We start from the raw sequence: 23,750 nt of genomic DNA on the forward strand, positions 1-23,750 counted from the left end.
TACAGAAATCTCTTGTATAATGATAGTCTATGGGGGATGTGTCTTTTGGGCCAAAGGGGATTTTCTTTTTTATGATAATATTAGTTGAAAAATATTGGTTGAGTGGTGCTACTGTGCATCTATTTAAACCACAATGTACCATCTATTGTCTAAGATCCATGAATATTTGTACAAAACTTCATCCATCATGTAGCACAACATGTTGAGTTGTTACGTCAACCTCATGGTGGTGCAGGAGGAAAAAGCTTGTGGATTCAGTCTCCAGGGACAGTGAATATCTGCAGTACTACTCAGCATTACCAGACACCTGCTTGATGTTGCTGATACAAATTCCTGATATATGGAGATGCAGTTTTTTTTCAGCTGTTTTTAGGACAACTGTCAGTCAGGCTGAACCTTCTGTGGTTGGCCATGAAGAGAAGCTCACACTGACAGCAAAGAGCCACTCAGTCCGTGAGACTGGTGTTGAAGATTCAGAACTATGCAGGCACACTGTAACCTTAAATGATTTCGACCACAACACCGCAATGATTGATTGCATAAACTGCATGTATTGTAACAGGGTTGTTTACATATACAGATAATTTTATCAAACTCGGCTTTAATATTCTATTGATGTAATCTTTCAGTAGTAGCTAAAGACATCAGAGTTGTACTGAGGGACTGCCGTGCATGAAGACACTGCAGAGAGTTCCTGTTTGAAACCACAAAGACAAAGAGCGTGTTGGGCCCTAGAGAAGTACACAACAACAGTATATGGAGAGCTAATCTTTAAACCGTCGACCACACAAAGGCTGAAAATAGACTCTCGCATCTCAGGCTTGAGCTGTACAATTAGCACATTGTGTGACAATAAACCATCTACCTGCTTTTGGGGGGATATATTTGTCAGTGAACTTCAGGCAGACATTGACAGCCCATTTCCCACCATGTTCAGTGTAATTGTACCTTCAGAAATTATGTGTTGCTGCCGTGCTGCTATGAGATGTTTGTGAGCGTGCAGCCACAACCGGAAGGAGCCTCAACTCTATCGGCAACAAGCGATCTTCACAGAGGCTAGCTGAATATGATTCTTGCATATATTAGAGACTGTAGTATGTGTCCTTCCTCTAGTTATTTCCTTTGTGCTTAGTAAATAGAAATACCAGGCAGGAAATGGCCAAAGTGTTATATTTGCCTGGTAGAAAGGGTGAAACAAGGTTACACAATTTATACCTGAAACCAAATGTGCACTATCTCGCTCTATATCAGCTTAATTTTCAGTGTGCCGACTCATTCAGTGCAAAGTTTAAATCATATCTGGGAAATGGAATCCAACCTGAAAAACTTCTGAGTTGTGTGAGGATGTATGCCTGCAGCGTCAGCAATAATGTGAGCATTTTATTGGGTCATCGTGGCGAAGATAGAGGTGAGCTAGAAATCAAAGCTCTCCACTTTTGATCCCTTACCTACAGTCATGAACTCTCCAAAAGGATGAGGTTGCAGATAGAAGTGTCTCATTAGGATGCACCCTGGGCAGCTTCCTATGGAGGTGTTTAGGACATGTCAAAGTGGGAGGAGACTCTGGGGTAAACCCTTAACTTGCTGGAGGGATTACATATCTCATCTGGCCTGGGAACACCTTTAGATGGATGGTGGTGGCAGTCGTGAGACACCTAATAGGACTGAGCGTTCTTTGATTGATTTCACTTGTATTTTCCCCATTGCGGGTTGGATGGCTGGATGGATGGATGGATGGATGGATGGATGGATGGATGGATGGATGGATGGATGGATGGATGGATGGATGGATGGATGGATGGATCATTCTCCACAGTTCTTTCAGCACATTCAGTAGTCATTGAGATAGTTCATTATCTGAAGTGATGTACATTGACGTGATGAACATGCAGTCATGCTGCTAATATATGATGAAAACTGCACTTTTGACAACAAAGTTCACTCTGTATCAAGGAAACTTTGCCACTTGTTATATTAGTTTATTAGTTTTGGTAGAATGTAACAACATTGTTCTTGTTTCAGAAAAAAAATGCATTGATAGACACATATACAAAATCACTTCTTTCACCAAAAGAAAATAAAAATGGCCTGCCTAGTCAATCAAAGCATTATGTTTCAAGTTGCTATTGACCTTTTCGGTATTAAACCACTCCCCATTGCATCCCCCTATTGTGTCAGTTGCATTACACAGCACTCCAGTTGAAAAGATAGCTGATATTACTAGTTATTATTTTATAAGATCAGCAGTCACATTAAGAAAAACATGTTAGAACTTTCAGAACTTGATTAATGCAGTTGCTAAAATGCCTTTCTTCTTTCTTTCTTCTTTCTTCTACCTTCAGTGTTGTACTGTGTGGCTGCAATGCATGAAAACACAGCAGACACATCCTGTTTGAGACCAAAGCGAGCGCAGAGGGTCCTAGAGATGAGTGAAATATACTAAGAGCCAAACGACTGTCAACCACTCAGAGGTTAAAAAAAGATCCTCGCGTCTCTGGGTTTGTGGTGAGCTCTCAACACATTTACAGTAAACAAGCTGGGAGCGCTAACAGACATCACGTAGGGTAGGAATTCAGAATCGGACAGATATGTTTTATGCCACATGCTTTCTCTATAGCTGGTTTATATGAGGTTTGTTATCACCATGCTCTGCATGTGAGAACACGACCACATTGGTAGTACTCATTTCCCTATGCTTCATTGTTGCATGCTGAGGTGCATGTGGTCTCCTGCATTGTAAATGACAAACACAGTGAGAGTGGAAATAACACACCTTCAGTCACGTTCAAGTAACCTGGCTTGACTGCAGCTAAAGATTCGTTCTTTTTTTTTTTGCAAGGCAATGTTTTACATTCAGTTTATGAAGAAGGCATCTGACAAAGTTGGCATTTCTGCTCATATTGAAACAAAGCACACATGAAAAAGTCCTGCTCTACTGCCGTACACTGGAGTATACACATTCACTCAAGTTGTCATCTTTGATCCTTCTTGATCTGTTGACGTTGTTCTGCTTCAAAGCAGCATAATGGAGATTATCTTCATCTTGGAAGACCTAGTTATAGAATATGAGAATGTTAGTTGCTATGTTGTCATGACTATTATACTCATGCACTATGGAGCAAATCAGTGTAGCCCTGCAAAAACAATTTATTTTGAAGCTTTCAATGTCACTTAAGATGAGAAGCACTCTCAAATAATGCAGTTTGCTGTAGAACAGCTGCAATATCAGACCACACAGCTTAAGCAAAAATATGAGTGTTACGATCTTCATCGACCACCTTCATAGAACTTCACATTCAACACTTAAGTTGGTGCACTTTGAAAATGCTTACCTCTGCATTTGGAGCTGAGGCTGCTGAAGATGTCTCTTGAGTAGCTGGTTACAAAAGAAACAACATTAAACCCTTCTTCAAAATGTCATAAACTGAAAGATTCTTTTCACTTAGCTGGATCCTGTGGACAAAACATAATAAACCCCTGTCTATATGTCAATTCAACAGACATAGAACTACAGCCAGCACTTACATATAAATGAATGAAAACAAGCAGTAAAGCTACTTTACGCCAGATACGAGTACAGATATAAGACTTGTATCAACATATTAAGCTTACTGATTTAATATCTGCAGAAAATTGCTTAAAAGGCTCATTTGCATGATTTTTTAAATAGGAATCTGTAGCCACAATGCATAGTCCAACTGATGATCTTATATTTGCACAGTATATAGTGCATGTTACACAACTGGACACAAATTAGGATGTTTACAACGAACTCTGTGCTATTGACACGTGCCGCCGACACATGCTGGCTTTACTTGATATACTCAAGTAACATTATGGAATATGTCAATTGTAATATGACATAAATCGTTCATGCACTAGAAAGCAAAGAATAAAAGTTTGGCCCACCTGTGCATTTGCAGCTCTTTGTCCTGTACATAGTATATGCTTTGTAAGCCAGTAAAACTGCCAAAATGGTGCTGAATCCCAAAGCTCCACTCAAGAGATACACTAAGATCAGAGAGCCAGCCTCCTCTGCAGAGAGCCACACAGTAGAGACATTAGAGGATCCAACGTTAAGCATATTTTACAAAGAAGGTGGTCTTTGTCGGGCTGGTACCTACCTTCAAAGTCCAGCTTGGTCCCATTTCCAAACAGAATTAGTCCACATGAGGCAACAGCACAATAGTAGGTCCCAGCATCAGTCAGATTCAGGCTCTTGAGTGGCAGGTTGTAGACACAGGTTTGTGTTTGCGTGTTGGGTTCCCTCTCGCACTGATCATTCCTGCCTCCACGGGTGTAAATGAGTTCTGGATGCAATTCTTCTTCATCTTTGAACCAGTAAACACTGTGTTCTTCATCACAGGTCCCAGTATGTACTGTACAGCTCAGAGTCACAGTCTCTCCTGTCTGGATGGTCTCAGATGCTGACTGCTCAACCAAAGCCTGAAAGTTCAAACCTGAACCCTCTACTTGGATGATAACTTCCTCCAAAAAATCACACTCGTATATATAGCAACTTGCACAATAGTAGGTAGCTGAGTCTGACAATTGCACATTTGAGATCTTCAGGTGATTTATACCTCGGCTAGTTTCCAGTTGAAATCGTGGACTGGGGTTAAAATCATCGTTAAAGGTACCATTTCTCTCATGCTTATAGTATGTAGACACCAGCTGTGGCTTCTGTCCCAGAGTTTGCTTATACCAGAAAAACATCATCGCAAGACTATCTTTTTGATGGAAACATTCTAAAGTCACTTTGTCACCGACATTAACTGATAGAATACCTAAAGTTGATGGTCGTTTTGGAGCTGTCAAATGAGCTGAAGACAAAACAGAGGTAGACATATTAACTTTATACCATAAAAGCTTACAAAAAATAATGTGTATCTGTCAAAAACATTACAAAAGAAACATCTTACCCATTGCTCCCCAGAGCAGACATGGAACAAAGAAAGAAAGCATTGGAGGCATCATTTTTCTTGAATCAGCTGTGGTTTACTGAGAGAATCTCACTTCGTTCTCTACTTTTCAGAGATAAGGCTGCGTTTGATTGGCCAGTCAGAAATGACTGAACCATCACGTGATCAGTGCCTCCTATAGCAGAATGGGCAACGATGCTTGTAAGAGGGCAGAAACATGTTTACAAAAACCACATTATTGTTAGCTCTGTACATGTAGCTGATATCTTTTAAAGCTAGGGTGGTAGAATTTGATGCAGTAGATAAATGAAAGGAAGTTACATGTTTGAAATAAATAAATGAAATTAAATGAAATGAAAGTACAACATACAGTGTGTTAACAAAGTGTTGGGCCACCATGTACTATCAGAACTAGCTTCAATGCACCTTGGTATTGATTCTCTAACATTCTGGTGGAGGAATAACAGACATTTTTTCCAAAAGATATTCCCTTATATGTTGTTATGATGATGCTGGTGGAGAGCACTGTCCAACACATTGGTCCTTAAGCTTCCACAAAAGTTGAGTTGGGCTGAGATCTGGCAAATTCACGCCATTTTCTATACTCATTAAGCCAATCAGCATCTTATGTGAGGAGGTTTTATCATCTTGAAGGTGACCACTTCCATCACCATAGTGTGTTTTATCATAGGATGAAGGTGATCACCCAGAACTTTGTATTGATTTGATAGGACTCTTTGCTTCGTGGGCACAAATGGACTCAAACCATGCCTCCCATGATGTAACAGAGCCACTAGATCTCCTCAGTGTGGAGGTCAAGGGTTCAAGCTTTTGTCTTCAGTTTGTCGATATATATTTTTTAAGGTTAGAATTTGTGAACCATGATTGCACAGACAGAGAGGTTTAACCTTCTAACAATCGTCCCTTTTTATTGTAATTTTCCAAATTAAACTAGGGTCAAACTTCATTTTAAAAGCAACAGTTGTTAGTTGTGCATGGTCTACATGGTGCATGGAAGGTCCCATTTCCCGATTAGTGAAGTCATTCATTTTTTTCATTTTTTTAAACCTAGTACCAAATATTTACTTTTGTCTGCCATGTTTTTGTATTTGTGATACCAACAGCTCATGGGCCAAAAAATTCCAAATTGTTCCATATTGTGGAGCATTCATATTAAATTTTCTAGTCAGGAACTAATTGTTCCTTACTAGAAGATTGACACCACATGAATACGCTATGAGTTATGTGGCCAAACCTAGCTGAAACTACCAGGTAGTTGCTAATAAATTTGCACTAACCTGTTTAAAGTGGTCTTCATTATTCATTCTAGACACTTTCGCTTATATTTTCCTGCATATTTTCCTCCTAATGCTTGCAGTCACAGTGCATCTTTTATTTAATATCTTTAAAATGTGTCTTCCCCAGTGTACAAACAAAACCTACACCCATGCATATCACCCACCCTGTTGGTAGAGTTTCTGATATAGTGAAAAGTAGTCATTAAAAATCTCTTGTTACACCCTTGGATGTGCAGTGTTCAAAGTTCTTAGCATACATACTATCATGCAGCAAAAAGTGAACATTGCATTATAATGATTTTCCTGAAAAGTGAAGCTGTTGTTCATGTGGATACATTTTGGGGACCTGAAAGTGTTAAATAGACTGAAATTAAAGCTGCACGCATCCTTTCATGAACTCTTAAATACTCCCTCACACTACCGTTCAAAAGTTCGGAGTCACCCAGACATTTTCATGTTTGTATGAAACCATGATAGCATTAGAAGCGAGAAAAGCACTCGGAGAGCGCATACCTCCGCCATGCCGTTTGTCTGTCGGTCTGTGTGTGTGTGTGTGTGTGTCTGTGTGTGTGTGTGTTTGTCTGTTAACAGCATAACTCAAAAAGTCATGGACGGATTTTCACCAAATTTTTACAGGATGTCCAGAAGAGCACAAGTAAGAATCGATTAGATTTTGGAGGTGATCTGAATCACCGTCTGGATCTCTGTCCAATTGAGAGATGGCCTGGCGGCCATCTCTCAATTGTCCTTCGACCTTCAAAAAATTCCTGGATCCAGACGGTGATTCAGATCACCTCCAAAATCTAATTGATTCTTACTTGTGCTCTTCCATACATCCTGTAAAAATTTGGTGAAAATCCGTCCATGACTTTTTGAGTTATGCTGTTAACAGACAAACAGACACACACACACACAGACGGACAGACAAACAAACTCCGGTGATTACATAACCTCCTGGCGGAGGTAATCAGCCGTTTCAAACTAGAATAGTCATTTACCACATTAACAATGCCTAGATTGTATTTCTGATTAATTTCATATTATCTGCATTGAAAAATGCCTTTCTTTCAGAAATAAGAACAGTTCTAAGTGACCCCAGACTTTTGAATGGCATTGTATGGAACATTATGCATTCTTCTTCTCTTGCCTTCATTTGTCTCCGTTGCTCTCAATGTGTTGCACAGCAAGTTCTGTGAAACCGGGTTTGCTTTGGTGCAAGATGTTGTGGCCTGGAGGCTGCAGACCGGTCTTCCTGTGTTTGAACTCTGCTAGGACTTATGTTTCCACCAATGGAAACTTACACTCTGTACTGCACACTGCCGCCTTGACCACAGGAGTGAAGCGTTAGCAGCGAGAGCCGACTTTTGACTGAAAGGTGCAACCTACGAAGGTATTAATAGCTCATAGGGGATTTTCATGAGTCGACTTGGTGTATAGGTGTATTAAATATTGCGCTTTATGTATGGAGATGGTGGACTGTGTGAGTATGGTGCACTCTAAGAAGTCACTGAAACACTGCAGACAAAACAGGTTTTATTCAACATTATTTTATATTGTACATTCAGGCATGCAAATCATTCATTTCTTGCATCTGTGACGTTTAGACACGATGTTCACACCTTTCTGCTCTTCACTCTAGAATATACACAAACACTCTCCATGTCCTCTTCTCTATGTGGTCGTTCGTTTTTCTTCTTCAGATTTAGAGCAGCATAGTGGAGACTGTCAGCATCTTGGTTCTGATAACGGTAAATGGACAATGGTGAAATCATGTGCAAAAAATAAGTGGGGGGCATAGTAGAAATATAAAAGCTGCTTCTTAAACTGGCCTTTTATGATATTGTTATTTCACCTACCACAATGTCAGATGCTGCAGAAGCTGCCGGATGAGGAACACTTCCTGCAATCATAATACATGTATGAGTGTACCAGTTAGTTTAATACAGCAAGATCATACTGATTCTGGAAGCCTTACCTTTGCAAACAGAGCATGTCCCTCTTTTCATCTTGTACGCGACTAAAGCCAAGCTCAGGAGCACAATAATGGACACTCCCAATGCTACACTCAGGCAGTACACCAGGAGAAAGTGGGCCTTGGCAGGAGCTAACATGCAGGAGAAAATGTCTCTTTATATCTATCTATATTATACATATCAATCAGTATGATTAAGTTAACATCCAATTCTGAAATGATCACCTACCGACAATCCCAACCCTTGTTCCATTTCCAAGAACAATCTCCCCACAAGAGGCGAGAGCGCAGTAGTAAGTCCCAGCATCAGAGATGTTCACAGACTTTATTGCAAGGTTCAGAGTGCAGCTTTTCCTGTAAGGCTTTTCATTTGAGAGGCTCGTGCACTGACCTTCACTGGGATACATGATCGCGGGCTGGGACTCATCATGTCTGAACCAGTAGAAAGTCGGATTTTCTGCACATGGTTTAGGATACGCTGTACAGCTCAAATTCACAGAGTCCCCCAGTCGAAGTGGCTGCAATGCTGGTTGATGGACAGCAGATTGGATGTTGGATGGCGATGTTCTGACATGAAGAAAAACTCCTTTTCCAAATTCAATGGCGTTGAATACTAAAACTCCACAGTAATACGTCGCTGAGTCCGACAGGCGAAGGTCTGTGATGATGAGATTATTGATGCAATTTTCATTCTGTGCAAAGACTTCATATCTGTCTTTATACGCAGGGGTGATTTCAACATCTGTGCTGTGCTTCATTCGAGATGATATCAGCTGAGGTTTGCCACCCAGGCTCTGCTGGTACCAAGAGAGGAAAGTTACAGAGTCACTTTGACAGGAGCAAGTCAAAGTCACTCTCGCCGCAACTTCAGCTGTCTTAACACCCCTCTCCTGAATCACACTTGAGGTCTTACTTACAGCCAGCACCTGACCTGCAAAGGAATGCAGAAAATTGTCTTCATTATTCTCACTTGAATGTCCATCCACGCTCATGGAAAAAATGTGTCAAATACTTACATATTTTAGAGAGAAGCGCAAGAAAAATGCAAACTTGCATCATGTCTGAAGCTCTGCAGTCTGCTTACTGTGTGTTGACGGACGCACCCAACTCTTATAGGAGACGGAGGCTGTGATTGGCTGATCGTCCTCATGGGGAGACTAGAGGTGTAATCGGGGTCGCATCCTTTTGGTTATATCATTCACATCAGGACAGTACAACAGGTGTGACAAGATACATACCCTGAAAGCTCCTCAAGTTCAACTTTTGAATGGAAGCACAGAAGCCGGTGAATGTCAGTGTTTGCTCTCCTCAATAAGGAGTGTGTTTTATATATAGTCTCCATATATATATATATATATATATATATATATATATATTTACACAAAAAAATCTGTACTGTCTTCAGTCATTTTGTTTGCTGCACAATAGTGTGTGTGGATGTATGTGTTTAAGTGGGTTATAAGCAAATGTGTGGTTGGAAGACACAGACAGTCAAACAAAAATCAGGTCAAAAGATTTGAACCCTCTACTGTAAAGGTAATGTTGACTCTTTCATGTTAATAGCTGGTTGGTATGTTTTAGTTTAGGTCTCTCATGCCAGTTCCACTACTTCTTGATGGGACAACACCCCGCTTACAGCATCATCAAATCTTACACCTAAGAGGAAGCCACATATGAAAATAATGCTGCAGAGACATTGTTTTTGAACCACTTTTCATGTTGTAATGCCATTCTGCAACTAATTTCTTGCCGCATTGCTGCCCTCTAATGTTTTTCTTTACTTACCTTGCTGCCCGCAATGACAAGTTTTTAAAAACAGCTCTGCTTTTAGCTGCAAAAGCAAAGAAAGTTGAAAATGAAGGAAAGCCAACCCAAACTGTAAGATGACCTGAACTTCATTCCTATTCCATTAGACCTCATGCTGTAAATTTAAATTAAATTGTGGTTACTGTTCATATATTTGCATTTTTCATGAGGTCATGGCTATTTTGGTAAAAGAGTCTAAGCTTTAAAATGTCATTTCTGCTTAACAGTGGCCTCTGCTGCCATAAGTGGTCATTACAAGGCACTGGTGTATTGAGCTCTGTTGATCTCCAACTGATTCTGTGCTACTTTAACCTGAAACCACAGCAGTCATATGCAACCAGCTAAGTACCCACCAAAAGCAAAAGGTGTGACAGCTGTCAGTTTGTGAGTTAACCAATGTGTAAAAATGTCCCACTAAGGTGTGATCCACATTGTTTCCATACGCTGTGGAAAATGCATTCTGATGTAACTTTTCCAGATTTCTGCCCACTGTAACATTAAATACTATGGGACTGTAGGACTGACAACAATTGAGGCTCGGTGTCGGGTTGCGGACATGTGGATACGGGCCACTTATTTGCTTGGAACTAACACATTTAGCCACATTCGGGTCGACGAAAGTTCATGTGTGGTGGCCTGGGGGACCTGCTGCACCTTCAGCACCTGGAATTGGTGTAAATGGGTTCTGGTGCATAATTCATACCTGTACCTCAACCAAGTTACTACTTTTTTGGCCCACTATGGATCCAAACCCACTGTGGTCCCACTAAGCCTTGATTATTTTTCCTTGTGGATGTGCACATCTACAGATGTGGACACCACAGGCGCATCATTGTTGTTTTTGTCTGTCCTCTTAGTGTCCACTGGGAGGATCCCATGCACAGTAGTTATGTATTCTGCGAAGGCATCCTACTGCTGAGCATGCACACTGTTGCCATTGTAGCATTGTCATTGTGAGAACTGTCGTGGACTTTTTCTAAGTGTTCACTAAATCTGTTTTTCTTGGTTTGGATGTTTGTGTAGATAGTGTTTAATTGTGTAGGAGCATGTGCTTCTGTTGATGATATGGTGACACTTCCACTCTTTAAGTAAATGTAGCATATTTATTTAATTCCCTCAGCTTCACTACTTGCACCTTTAGCTGCAGTCGAGCTTTACCAGGTGAAAGCAGATGACACCCTGTGACTCACATGCGTCTTTTGATCTTTGTGGTCTGAGGGCTTTACAGGCTTCAACAAAGCTGCGGTAAAACTCTGACGGTTGTTGACTCAGTGGAGACGAGGCTTTACTGACCAACAGTCTTCTCACTTAAACCTGTACTTCCTGAGTTGTGCAAAGAATGATCTTACGTTCACTGTTTTTCAAAGAGGTCAAAGCTTAAATGGAAAATTAGTCTAAAGTTTAGTGAAAAGTCGATGCCTGCTGTGGATTAAATGCTTTAACTCACTGTGAATAACATTCATCTTGAGGACAAAAGCAAACAACAAGGTATAGTTGTTGTTTGCATGGTTACTTTTGGTATGTGGCTGCTTGTTATGGCCATTCTTGTTATGTTTCCTGTGTTATGTCAATGTCACTTAGACCAAAACCCTCAATACTGTCATGGTTTTGTGCTGCACTATAGATGACTTATATGACTTATTTTGCTAAAGAAGGTTTTCTTTTAAAAGTGAGTCCACCAAACCAAAAGAAAAGACAAAGCTGTTGTTTGAAGCAGACTTTGTAAAAATGCCAGTTTAATTAGGCTGAATGCTGAATATATACATTTAGAAACTGAAATAGCAAAATGCATTGACAGATGTTTTCACAATTTTTCATCACAGGTTTTTTGTGAAGTTCACTCTTTCACATCTAAGCCCACGCTACCACCCCTATTGTTTGTCCATCAAGTTTATCATAAATTTTAAATGTGCGATTTCTGAATGCTACCGCCTTAAATGACTTAATGTGAAAACTCATCGTTACTGCTGTCTTTTATTTTTAGGATGAAAATCAACATTAATTACTGAACATCAAGTATATAGTCTGTAGAAAAAACAATAGAAAACTGACTTAACTAGAAGAATATAAAAGAATTTAGGAATATATACAGTAAAATAAAATTCAGGAGGATCTCATAACAGAAATTATATTACATTATATACTTACTAGAGTATTTTCACCTGTTTTCATTACCTTAGAATTCGACTACATAGGTAGTAGGTCATATTTTACAGGGCTCACCATGCTACCCTGCTGTAGCTGGAAAGAGCCAAGTGCCACTGTAGTTTTCTACACAGTGTAATCAAACTCATGATTTTTACTCATTATACACTGATAATGGGGGATCTTGACAGCAGTCTTGCACCAAAAATGTAACTCTTTATCGAAGAGTATCGGTGAATTTTTTGCATGAGTCTCTGTTTGTTTCCTGTAGTCATTTTTGCATCTTGTAACTGTTGAAAATAGGTCAGAAACAATGTGAGATGGCTACCAAAGAACCACTTTGGGCAGCATGCGCTTCTTGCGGTAAAACTGGATTTTTTTCCCCCCACTGTGCTTATGACACGAAGACTTGAATTCAGGTCAGTTGAGGGAAAGTAAACTTCCTCTGTACTTCAACACGAAGAACAGATGCATTTTTGTGGCTTTCACTGGAAACATTTTGCTACTTACGACTTGAATATGTTTCTCTTTACATTTATATACATTTATAAATCAGAAACAGAAGCATGAAGCCAACATTTAGCTAAACTGAGAAGAAAACATGAAGACAGGCCCCTGCTGGTCTCTTCACAGTGCTCCTCCTCCTTTTTTCTCTGTATATTCTGCAGCATCAGATCAGCTGCATCAGTGATGCAAAAGCCGTCTTAGTAGCACATGTTTTGCTTTATATGAGGGTAAAAGTGTTACTTGTTTTTAAAAGTGCATGTGGGGGACGAGAAGTGAAAGAGAAGAGGCGTTAGCGCTAGGCAACTGGAACAAACAAACAACGTAAAAAAAAAAAGCAACCACATCGACATCCTGTCAGAACGAGGTGTGTGTGGTGGTGTTGAACTCGATGGTAGCTAGCTTGACCAGAGCGAGAACTGACAGATGAGAAATAGTATTTGAAAAGCATTAAGCCTTACAGCTCTGGATAGATTTGTAGTTTTAAACTTGATATTTTGTTTTCTGGGGATACATGAGTTCAGATTTGATCATAATACCTGCTAAATAACAGGCTAGCTGTCGAAATTCCATTAATTTGAAAAAATAAGTGCATTTCGATTGCTTCGCTGCACCTGAAGCCTTCTGCTAAGAAACAAAAAGAGGAGTTGTGTAATCACATGAAACGCTGCTGGCAGTGCTTCGGGGGCATGAAAAAGGCCAGCGGGAAGCTTTTTATGACGACCACAACAGTACATCTAAACGCCTCATTCTGTGGGTGGATGGCTACGTTTTATGAACAAAAGTTTTGCAAACTTCACAAGCGTCCATGTCAGAGTCTCTGCGGTGCGTTAAACTGAAATCGCAGAACTTTTCTGTCTGGTGGTGACGGCCACATCTAAGCCTTGTGTGATCATTTAAGGGGAAACAAACCCGTCATTTTAAAAGTTTAGCATCAAGATTGAGAGCTTTTGTGATGTCTGCTGTAGGTGGATTGCTGCTCCCTGCTGACCGATGGCTTAACTGCACACAGACACTGAACAGAAAGGCCTGATGCTGAATTTAAAGCGGCATTTACGGACACAGGCTGTCAAATTTCTAACATTTTTGCGACTCTGGAGCTTTTTAGGATATGAAAATAGCAAAGATGATGGCTGCAATATGGGAAATGTAAAGTCCAAAGAATAATATTTGGGTTCAACAACAAAAAGTACCGTTTTTATGTTATAACAACTTTTATTGAAATTATGCATGACAAACAAACTAAACTGAGTTAAGAAAATGAGCAATTAGCAGTGATACAGTAACTACAATCAAAGATATTGTACCATTTACTTCAGGATTTATAAAATAAAAACAAGCTTTTAAGTTCCCATAGATATACAATAATCAAGTTTTACAACTAAACTAATATCTCCATGTTACTTAAAATGATTTTTTAACCATTACGTACCTAATTACCATGATTCTCAACAAGTTAACAAAATTAGGTTGCTCCAACAAAAGTTTGACATGAAATTCTGATCTCAAGGTGAACAAAAGTGTAGTTATGAAGCCCATTTCATTGAGTTGCCTCAACTTGAATTCAGTGTCAAGTAAGCTGATGCAAAAATTTGAGATGAAATTGCACACAGTGTAGACCCGACATTATGTCAACTAAACACATTAAAAGAATAGCAAATTAACAACCTTATCTAAATCCTTAAGGTACAACTTTTATCTTGTAACCATGCTTTGAATTACTTTTTAGGAATGTAGGGTCCAATGTATGCAGAAATGAATGCACCCAACCAAATTTATTATTATTATTTCTTTAGAATTTTGATTATTCTGTCATTCATGTGATCTTTTTGGTAATCTGTCTCTTGTGAGTTCCCCAACTTTATGAAGGTCGCTGTGGTTTGTTTGGGAAAAGGTTAAATGCAAAACATTAATACATATGTAGTCACCAAGTCAGGAATCAATTTTTAGAAATAGCATTTTATCAATGCATTTAATGAATATATAATCCTTCATATTTGTGGAGCTGAAAATGTTCAGAACATTGTCTTTTATAAACGGAAAAATCATCTATAGTCTTGAATATATCCATTTTTTTTTTTAAAGTTATTTACCTTTACAATTAAGCATATGCAGGTCTAAAGATTACCAAATGCATTTAAAATACAAAAGTTGCTTAATGTAATTACAGATATTCACAGTAATTAAACTTACAGTCGGTGGTAGAGAGTTTTGACAGACAAGTCACTCCAACTCTGACAGTTTAACTCCAGAATAAATGGTCTCTTCCTCTGTGTTTTTCTGCCTCTTGCTTGTGCTTTGCCTCTTCTTGAAGTCCAGAGCTACATACTGCACGGCGTTAAACTCCTCACGCTGTAGAAATAAGAAGGTTGATTAATGGCATTTGTCTACATACAAATATGTAACTCGTGTTGGGGGGATTTCTTTGAACTAACCTGATGGTCGGTGGTGTATTTTGAAACGCTCGGCTGGGGCTGCAACCCTGTAGAAATAAATCAAAGCCTAAACTATCTGCATGGCTGGATACCACTGGGGTTAAGATGTTTCTCCTGAATTAATTTTGAAATTTTACCTTGAGATTGAAGATTTTTTTTCTTGGCCATTTTGCAGAGGATACCAAAAAGGATGATGTTCAACAAAACAGACACAACCAGAGCTGAAACCACAACAAGCGTCACGACAGGGAAGGTTTTTCGTTGTTTCTCTGTAAAAACAGAAGAAAGACAGGATGAGCGAACAAGAAAAACTAGCAGATAAAGAAAAACAAAGTGCCTTCAGTGTTTCTTACCTTCAACATTCAGTCGTGTTCCTTTCCCAAACAGTATCTCTCCACATGAAGCCACAGCACAGTAGTACATCCCAGCATCAGACAGGCTCACGTTCCTCTTTGGCAAACTAAACACACACCTCTGTTCAGGAGATTCAAAGTTCTTCACACACCGACTGCTGCTGTTAGTTTGGGGGGAGATGATTCCCAAGTGGGAGCTTTCCGAGTCCTTTTTGAACCAGTAGACGCTGCGTTTTCCATCAGCAAGAACCGTGCAGTTCAGAGTCGCAGAGCCTCCAGTTTGCACCGAGTCAGACTCTGGCTGCTGGAGGAAAGACCAGCAACTAGACTCTGGAAATTCAGAAAAGGAGAAGAATATCCAATTTAAATACAGAATTAAGAATGCACTTCAACTGTTTAAAATGCAAAACAATTACCTTTTAAAACCAACAGCGTTCCATCGTCAAATTCGGTGCCTATCATGTTGTTTTGTCCGCAGTAGTACATGGCTGCATCTGAATCCTGGATATCAGAAATCTTTAGATGGTAGAACCCTTGTCCAGTTTGAACAGAAAATCGTTGGTTGCCTTGAAACTGGTTGTGGAAGCTGGAGATTGAATGTTTGTAGAAAGAGGATATTATCTGAGGTTGCTCCCCTGCAACCTGCTTGTACCAGAGCAGATATTTGGCTTCGGAGGCATAGCGACAAAATAAAGTCACATCGTCTCCGAGGTTAGCATAGAGCAGCGCACCATCTGAAACACAGATGAAGATCAATTAGTGACCTTAAAATGCAAACATCATGTTAAATCTCAGTGTAACATCATCACATGTACGATTTAAGATACTTAGATTTCATTTGCAGCATTAATAAAGAATATATTTAGTAACTTACAGGCTCTCAAGAGAGAAACCAAGAGCACATAAAACCTGAGCATCCTTCGCTCTCCGGTGTTCAGACTGATCCACTCTGATGGCACGTCAATAACGGGGTCGACAACAGAAGTTACACCTTCAGCGGAAAAACGTCTGGGGCACAGATGCTGCAGAGGAAATGAGAAACTCTGATTTGCCATTTTTTTTAATGAGGTATTGAATCTGACCTTTTTCTTTGAGTCTTTCTTGACACTGAGTGTTTGTTAGATTATCAGAATGACTTGATTTAGCAGTAGCTATTATATATAATTATATTTACCATTCAGCAAAATGTATCTTTATAGAGCATCCTGTGTTCGGTTGAACTTTGCTACACTTTTAGTGGTGTAGATGTGTTTTCAGATGTGGCGAGGATTCTAGTGTACTGAATCGGCTCGTTTCCAGAGACTCAAGTGCAGGATATGAGGCACAGAAAAAGTAAATGAAGGCTTTTAATTTTACAATATGAAATTCAACAGGAAAGGAACTACAGCTGATCCCAGAAGACTGCAGCCGGAAGTGACGAAAGGTCACACAATGAAGACTGGTGGACAAATAACAAAGCCAGTGGCAAGCGGACTATAACTACCCACGATAGGAAACACAGGAACAATTAACACGAAAGGCTACTGTGTCAAACATACTCATGTAGAAAAACTACCAGAACAGGAAAGCAAACCTGAGCTAAGTAAAAGGACAAGCGAGAAATACTAACCAGACAGGAACTCAAGAGAGCTATGCTGGCCTGACAAGTTAGTTTTGTATGAGTAAAAATGTATCTATGTACGGTAAAGGGAACCATACATCCTACACTTGTCATCAGGTTCCTTTGTGTCAATTTAATGAAGAAATAAACAAACATTAGTTTGCTAATACTTTGATGTAATAAATTTTTTGATATTATATTTGAACAACTATACTTAAAATATATTCATAAATGTTTTGCACATCTTACAATAAGCCAATGTCATGGCAAAATGTATCACTTAAGCTTTGTATGGGTAAAGGGGTAAATCTATGTGTTTTCACAATAGATGTTATATTTCCAGTATTTTAAAGACTTAAAAACAGTAACTTCTAGACTGCTTTATGGTCCGGCAGAATTATTTTGTAAGAATCCACGACTGAAATCTTTGAAGTTGTGCTGAATCCTGACAATCCTGCTATCCTGGAGTGAAGGATGACACAGTATCCTTTAAATACAGAAATAATGGTGCACATTTTTAGACATTAATTCTTCATATAAGAAGTGTTACAAATAGCTGGATGATGAAAGAAGAAAAAATCAAGAGAAAGAAGCCCATTGTCACCTCCACACAAATTCGTAAAATTGCAAAAACTGCGAGCTTCAGAGAAAGTGTAGGGGGAAATGGTCTCTGAAGGAAACTAAAGTTCAATGGATTTAACATTTGACCGCACTGTGGGACAGTTACTTGCAGGTTTCAGTACAAAAACCATAAAGCGGTGCAGGTTTTTTGTTTTTTTGTTGTTTTTTTGTTTTGCTCTATCCCTGTATAAGATGCATATATATATACACACAGTCCACCCTCCTTTTTCTGTTACCACAAGCACAAATATAAACAGCTGGACAAAAAGCAGAAGTAAGTCACCATATTACCAAAGCAGTGTCGTGAAATTTAAAAAAAACCCACCGTCATGTCAACTTCATGTCAGATGCAGAATGAATAGAAGGAAATTTGTACTGTTTGATATACACATGGGGTGAAACTGGACAGCTTTTGTTGAGAATGCATCAGTGGACCAGCAGGTGTCAGTGTCAACCTGAAGCTTGTCTTGCTGCAGGCGTTTACAACCTGACCAGCACCATTTCTTGGTATTTGTATAAACCATGATGCATGTCTTCATACGCTGCACCATGTTTGCAGAACTTCTGCTTTTACACCATATAAACTTGTATTTTGCAAATGCTTGGTTCTCATTCAAATAATTCTTACATTTACATAAAAGTTCAAACTTAGCCATGGTGACATCAGTAAATTAAAATGAGCAGTCGAGCAGTGTTTAACGTAAACTAAATGTCACTGAGTTAAATTTTTAAAGGAAAATTAAGCAGTCCTCCCATACTCATATACACACTTTTACATAAACAATCACAACTGACAACATTAAACCGAGCTTTCTTACTAACATTTAGTACTTAGACTAGAATAGACTAGAGTAGAAAGCCTTTATTGTCATTATACAAAATGCACCAACAATATACACTATGCAACATAAGACTTATAACACTATTACAGCACACATTAGCATAATGGGGATTGTTTTGGGTTTTTTTGTCCTTTAAAAGTGTGCAATCAGACGTGTGTCTCCACAATATGAACACAATTTCATATACACATACTAAAATAGTGCCAGCTGTTTTTACAATATCAACTAGTAAATGTTCGAGGAGAAAAGTGTGCCTCATTTAAATATGTTGTGTAATTAATTGGCAAAATGTGTGACACCAGAAACCAGTTCTCACAGTTTAGAGCTGGTGTGAGAAACGCTTAAAGCTAACATATCCTGTGATCTGAAGTCCGTGTTGTTCAAAGTCAAGCTGCAACTTTAAGCTCTGATTAAACAAAATCAGTAAAGGCCTTCAACATTAAAACACAGATTATAAATGTATTAAAACAACAAGTGTCCTTGCATTTCCTCATGCTAAACACAAGGGAGCTAAATCAGCAGTTTATCAAAATTATGCACAAACTAAGCTACGTGGGAGCGTTGGTGTCTGCAGCTGTCCACATGGGAGCAGAATCAAGACTTTATTGACAATTAAGGTTACCACAGATGGTGGATTTGGGTATTGGAACGGCTAACAAGCTGACTGCAGTGATGTGGGAGGCAGCACACTGTTTTCTCTCCAACAATTTATGCAGAACCAGACCACACATTTATTCCTCTGAAAGAAAGAACAGTGTTGATTAAAAGCAATTTTTAGAAAATTAATAAATAGGGAGATATATTGACAAAGAGCATTTTAATGCTAATTTGGTGTTCAAGGGGGGAAATTATCTTAAAGTACAGCATTTTCTAGTAAGGATTTGTCAATTTATGTGGACTTATTACTTTTGTTGTTTAAAATACATTTCATATGCATGGACTTGGCTGCAGTCGTAGCATAAATGAGGTCGACTAAACCACCTGCACTGCTTTTTAAAATCTAGGTCATGAGGAGTTTGGTAAAGGTCATAACATTCTGATGCCATCTGCAATTTAATATTGAATATTATTACATACAGCTGGGCAAAAAAACAGTAAAACTCAAAATAACTAGAAGAGGAATTAAAAATATTATGCAATGGTAATCCCCAAACATATTTCTGCATTTGATACTGTGTTTGCTCAAACTGTCGTGCATACAACTCTATATAAAGTACAAGCTTCGCTTCATTTCTTGAGAAACCAGCGAACACACCTCAATTTTAGCAGCAGCCAAATTAGTTTGTTGTGACACCCAGTTGTGTTTCATCTTCTGACAAGACCTTAGGTTCCTTTTGAGGTTTGAAACTTCCTTTTATCGCTCTTGTACGCCCATCTGTCTAGTGCTCTGTACGGTGTCATGCAATAACAGAACATGACCAAAGCCTCATCAGACCTGTCAGAGAAAAAAGGCACAGGTAAGTGATTTATTTTTCCCTGTATGGTTGCATTGGGGTTGAGCACAAAGGGTTAAATGAGAGAGCATTCACTGGATTTAGTGTTAATATCTTTCAATGAGGCGTAATAATGGGCTGGTGTTATATTAAAATCTATATGCATTGGACTTGGATGCAACCTTGTTCTTCTACCCACAGGGAAATTTCAATAAACACGTTAAAGCTTCTTTTGCTATATTTTTCTTTTACCTTTTGGCAGAGTTTGCATAATCAACAGGAAAGAAGCCACGTGGTTCAATGCAATACACTTCATACTTCATTAATATATATACATTCTATATAATGCTATTATACACATGGCAGTTTTATCTTCTCTATTTCCCATTTAAATCAATTGTAAGTGAAGAATTATGTGAGTTTATTCCTACATTAATTTTATGTACAGTCTATCACATTTTCACACAGAGATATTGTAATACAGTGACATGTTTTGTTACATTATCAGATCAATTAGATTAGTCGTATGTGTGGCCTTGAGTAGGATTGTATAGAGGATGTGGGATCTATCAAAAGATAAGAATGCACAGAAACAGAGTGGTGGCACAAAGGGTGCAAACTGAAGAAAAACCACAGAAAATCTTCTTTCAGATGGCACACTTCTTCAGCTACAGGTTCACATTTAACAAGTGAACTGGAGTTTCAGTGGAAAAAAGACATTCTTCTCTTTTTGTCAAGCTTGCACAGAGTAGTAAGTATAGGTCTGTGAGCTGTATTTGTAATACAATATAGTTTTAAGAATGTATTCGTACTAAAGGTACAATAATGATGAGAACACTGGTGAGTAACTGAGAATACACAGGAAAGTCTTAGAAGTGTGAATAGACTGTTCGCACTTCTATTCATAGACATAAACCTTTTTCACAACAGACAATTTGACTTGTCACAGTTGGGAAAATTCATGACGTCCAACTTCCTCGAAACGTCCCAGTACAGCATGATAGCGAACCAGTATGTAAAAATACATGTTGAGTGCTAAATGTGAGCTAATCCAGCGTCTTTTCCATTTGAGTTTCAGCTTTCTGTTGATTTCACTGATGATGCTGCCTCATCTTTGCTTGTTTATACCGTGACTGTAGCACAACTGCAGAAATTTCTTAGAAACTATTCAGACTTTTCCCTGAAGAACCAGATACTACTTTCCAATATGGGATAATAAGTGTTCATAAGTTGGAGCTAATGTTGTGTTTTAAACCAATGTTATTAGGAAAGACATTTTGTGTTTTCTTTCCAACAAAAGATTGTAACTGATTTTTTAAACAGTAATATATGAAGTATTAACATAGCATTAATTACAGTCTATAAAGGGAATTGCAACATTGATTTTTCAACTAATAATGTAAAGAAACATGCAGAGCTAACTTGCATGGATAAGCCTTGTAGGTTTGACATAAAAGCTGAATGTATGAAAATGCATTGCAGCAGGAAGAACAACTTTAGCAACAATGAAATGCTAATTGTGAGCTTTAAAACCTATCTTTGCCATTTGAGCTTCTTTCTAAGAGTAAGCAAATCAAACTAAAGAGCTCAGAAGCTTTTCTTGAAGTGAAAACATGAATTGGTTTCTAGATCTACAACTTCCCTTATGTCTGTACCCAGCTGCCTTTATGTTCCTAATCTCAGTTTCTAATTTCTCCTGCAGATCTAAGCAGACTGCAGTAAAAGGCTTCATCACAACCGCTCAGTGCAACATCAAGACCTTCTCCTTTCAAGATGGCTACCTGTCCTTCCAACCAGAAGGTGAATATCACCAGTTACCCATTAAACCAAACAGCCAAGCTGACTTCTTTGAATGTTTTCGCAATTTCCCTCCATGGCCTGTTCTCTACCATTGGCATCTTGGAAAACCTCCTCATCATCGGAGTGGTGGGCTTCCACGTCCGCCGCTCTGTCATCAGCATCTGGATCCTAAACCTCGCGGCCTCTGACCTGCTGGCCACCGCTTCGCTGCCCTTCTTCACCCTCTACATGGCCAAAGGCAACACATGGACACTGGGTACGACCTTCTGCCGCATCCACTCCTCCGTCTTCTTTCTCAATATGTTTGTCAGTGGCTTCCTGCTGGCAGCCATTTCCATGGACCGCTGCCTGGTGGTGCTGAAGCCTGTCTGGGCCCAAAACTACAGGAACATCCAACTAGTGGGGAAGATATGTGTGGTGATATGGGGCCTGGCTATAATCTGCACTATCCCCTTCTACTTGTTCCGTGACACCATCCCCCTACCAACTGGCCAGATTCTTTGCTACTACAATTATGCTCGACTCCCCCCCAGCGGACCGTATGACTTACCGTCTTTATGTAAGCAGCGCAAGGAGGGCTTGGCATTCATGAAGCTCTTTCTAGCCTTCCTGCTCCCTCTCCTGATCATCATTCTCAGTTATGCTGCCGTGAATGCCACCTTGGCACGCAGAGGCTGCCGGCGACCCTTCCGATTCGTTCGGCTTGTAGTCGCCATCGTGGTGACCTTTGTGCTCTGCTGGGCTCCGTACCACTTTTTCATCATCGCAGAAGTGATAGCCCCCAAAAAGGGACGTCTACAGGTATTTTCAGGCAAGGCCCTCCCAATCGCAGCAACGATCGGCTTCCTTAACAGCGTTCTCAACCCCATTCTGTATGTGTTCAGCTGCCCTGACCTGTGCAACAAGATCAGACACTCTCTAGGTGCAGTGATGGAGAGTGTCCTGGCTGAGGATCTGGCGGAGCTGGCTCGGCGTCGTAGCACCGCTCGCGGTTCCATCAGCACCTCTGAGATGGTGCTGAGGCATAAGAATTCCGTTGCAACGCTGAAAACGGAGGAGCAAGAGTAGAATAAAAGTCTCAGTAACTGAGGAGGCAAGAAGGCTTGATTTACTTCAACTTTACCAGGTCTTCATATGAGAATGTCCTTATTTCCAATGTCTGTCCTCTGATATTTTAGGAAAAAGCTCCCATATTTTCAGCTCTGCCTTTGTAAACAACATTAACTTCAGAACTTAAAATTGATCCTGTTTTTTGCTGTTTCACTCACTTTTCCTTCCCTAATTGTTTTGTGTCATATTTGTCTATTTTTAAGTTAATTCATTTGCCCTCTAGTAGCTCAGTTGCCTTAATCCCTTCTGCTCCTGGTAGGTTTTTGATTTTAAATATTTGTAAGATGTTATTTTATTCATAATTTTCAGAAGGTTGCAGAATAGAATCCACTTGGCTTTGTCTTACTGATGGAAGTGCCATTGTGAAAATGTTCTTTATGTAAATTCATCATGTTATCTGCAAGCATACAGGGCACTCCACTTTTTGTCAGTTTTGTTTGTACTTGGCCCTTTATTAGCACCAGTGCTTTATTGGTGCAGTCCATGTGCTCAGGTAATAACCATTTCCACAATTAACCACAGTTATATTACCTTAAACAAATTATTGTTTGCTTGGTATATTTGACTGATATGACTGCAGCATGAACTGTTATTTCTCAAGAGCATTATTTACAGTCTGCAGGTCATAGCATTGTTTTGTTTTTTGTAGAAATAGCCTTTAACCTCCTGCAAATTTGCAAATGTTGCCCCGAGCAAAGAAAGTTACCGTAGGTATCCCTGCTATGCACTGTTGTACAATATATACTGAACACAGTTACCAGAGTTGTGTCATGGAAGAACAAATAGCATTCTGTATGATTTTTTTTATTGTTATTTCAACCTATGCATACGCAGCTTTTTTTTAGAGATTTCAATCTTGAGGTTGCAGATGCACGGGGTGCCTCTCAATAGATGCTATCAGTACCTCTT

At 39.3% G+C, this 23,750-nt stretch overlaps 4 protein-coding genes across 4 annotated transcripts; 1 reads left to right on the forward strand and 3 right to left on the reverse strand.

Annotated features, from left to right (window-relative positions):
• Nucleotides 1-1,995: 1,995 nt before the first annotated feature.
• Nucleotides 1,996-4,926, reverse strand: LOC110967692 (uncharacterized). The gene is made up of 5 exons (XM_022217376.2): nt 4,923-4,926; nt 4,125-4,823; nt 3,910-4,035; nt 3,333-3,367; nt 1,996-3,052 (listed from the first exon to the last, which is right to left on the reverse strand). Exons 1-5 carry the CDS (start codon nt 4,924-4,926, stop codon nt 2,933-2,935), a joined length of 984 nt encoding a protein of 327 aa, XP_022073068.2. The 3' UTR covers nt 1,996-2,932.
• Nucleotides 4,927-7,791: 2,865 nt separating this feature from the next.
• LOC110967686 (uncharacterized) lies at nt 7,792-9,174 on the reverse strand. Its single transcript, XM_051944209.1, has 5 exons — nt 9,163-9,174; nt 8,422-9,118; nt 8,196-8,324; nt 8,077-8,120; nt 7,792-7,959 (listed from the first exon to the last, which is right to left on the reverse strand). Exons 1-5 carry the CDS (start codon nt 9,172-9,174, stop codon nt 7,834-7,836), a joined length of 1,008 nt encoding a protein of 335 aa, XP_051800169.1. The 3' UTR covers nt 7,792-7,833.
• A 4,713-nt stretch (nt 9,175-13,887) lies between these two features.
• Nucleotides 13,888-16,387, reverse strand: LOC110967685 (uncharacterized). Its single transcript, XM_051943958.1, has 6 exons — nt 16,310-16,387; nt 15,852-16,169; nt 15,436-15,765; nt 15,220-15,351; nt 15,083-15,129; nt 13,888-14,999 (listed from the first exon to the last, which is right to left on the reverse strand). The coding sequence occupies exons 1-6, from the start codon at nt 16,350-16,352 to the stop codon at nt 14,871-14,873; spliced, it is 999 nt and encodes a 332-aa protein (XP_051799918.1). The 5' UTR covers nt 16,353-16,387; the 3' UTR covers nt 13,888-14,870.
• A 5,128-nt stretch (nt 16,388-21,515) lies between these two features.
• LOC110967684 (prostaglandin D2 receptor 2-like) lies at nt 21,516-23,729 on the forward strand. The gene has a single exon (XM_022217370.2). The coding sequence runs from the start codon at nt 21,705-21,707 to the stop codon at nt 22,797-22,799; it is 1,095 nt and encodes a 364-aa protein (XP_022073062.1). The 5' UTR covers nt 21,516-21,704; the 3' UTR covers nt 22,800-23,729.
• The last annotated feature ends 21 nt before the right edge of the window (nt 23,730-23,750 follow it).

This window comes from Acanthochromis polyacanthus, chromosome 23 (genome assembly GCF_021347895.1).
Source record: "Acanthochromis polyacanthus isolate Apoly-LR-REF ecotype Palm Island chromosome 23, KAUST_Apoly_ChrSc, whole genome shotgun sequence".
In the NCBI taxonomy this organism is placed as follows: Eukaryota; Metazoa; Chordata; class Actinopteri; family Pomacentridae; genus Acanthochromis; species Acanthochromis polyacanthus.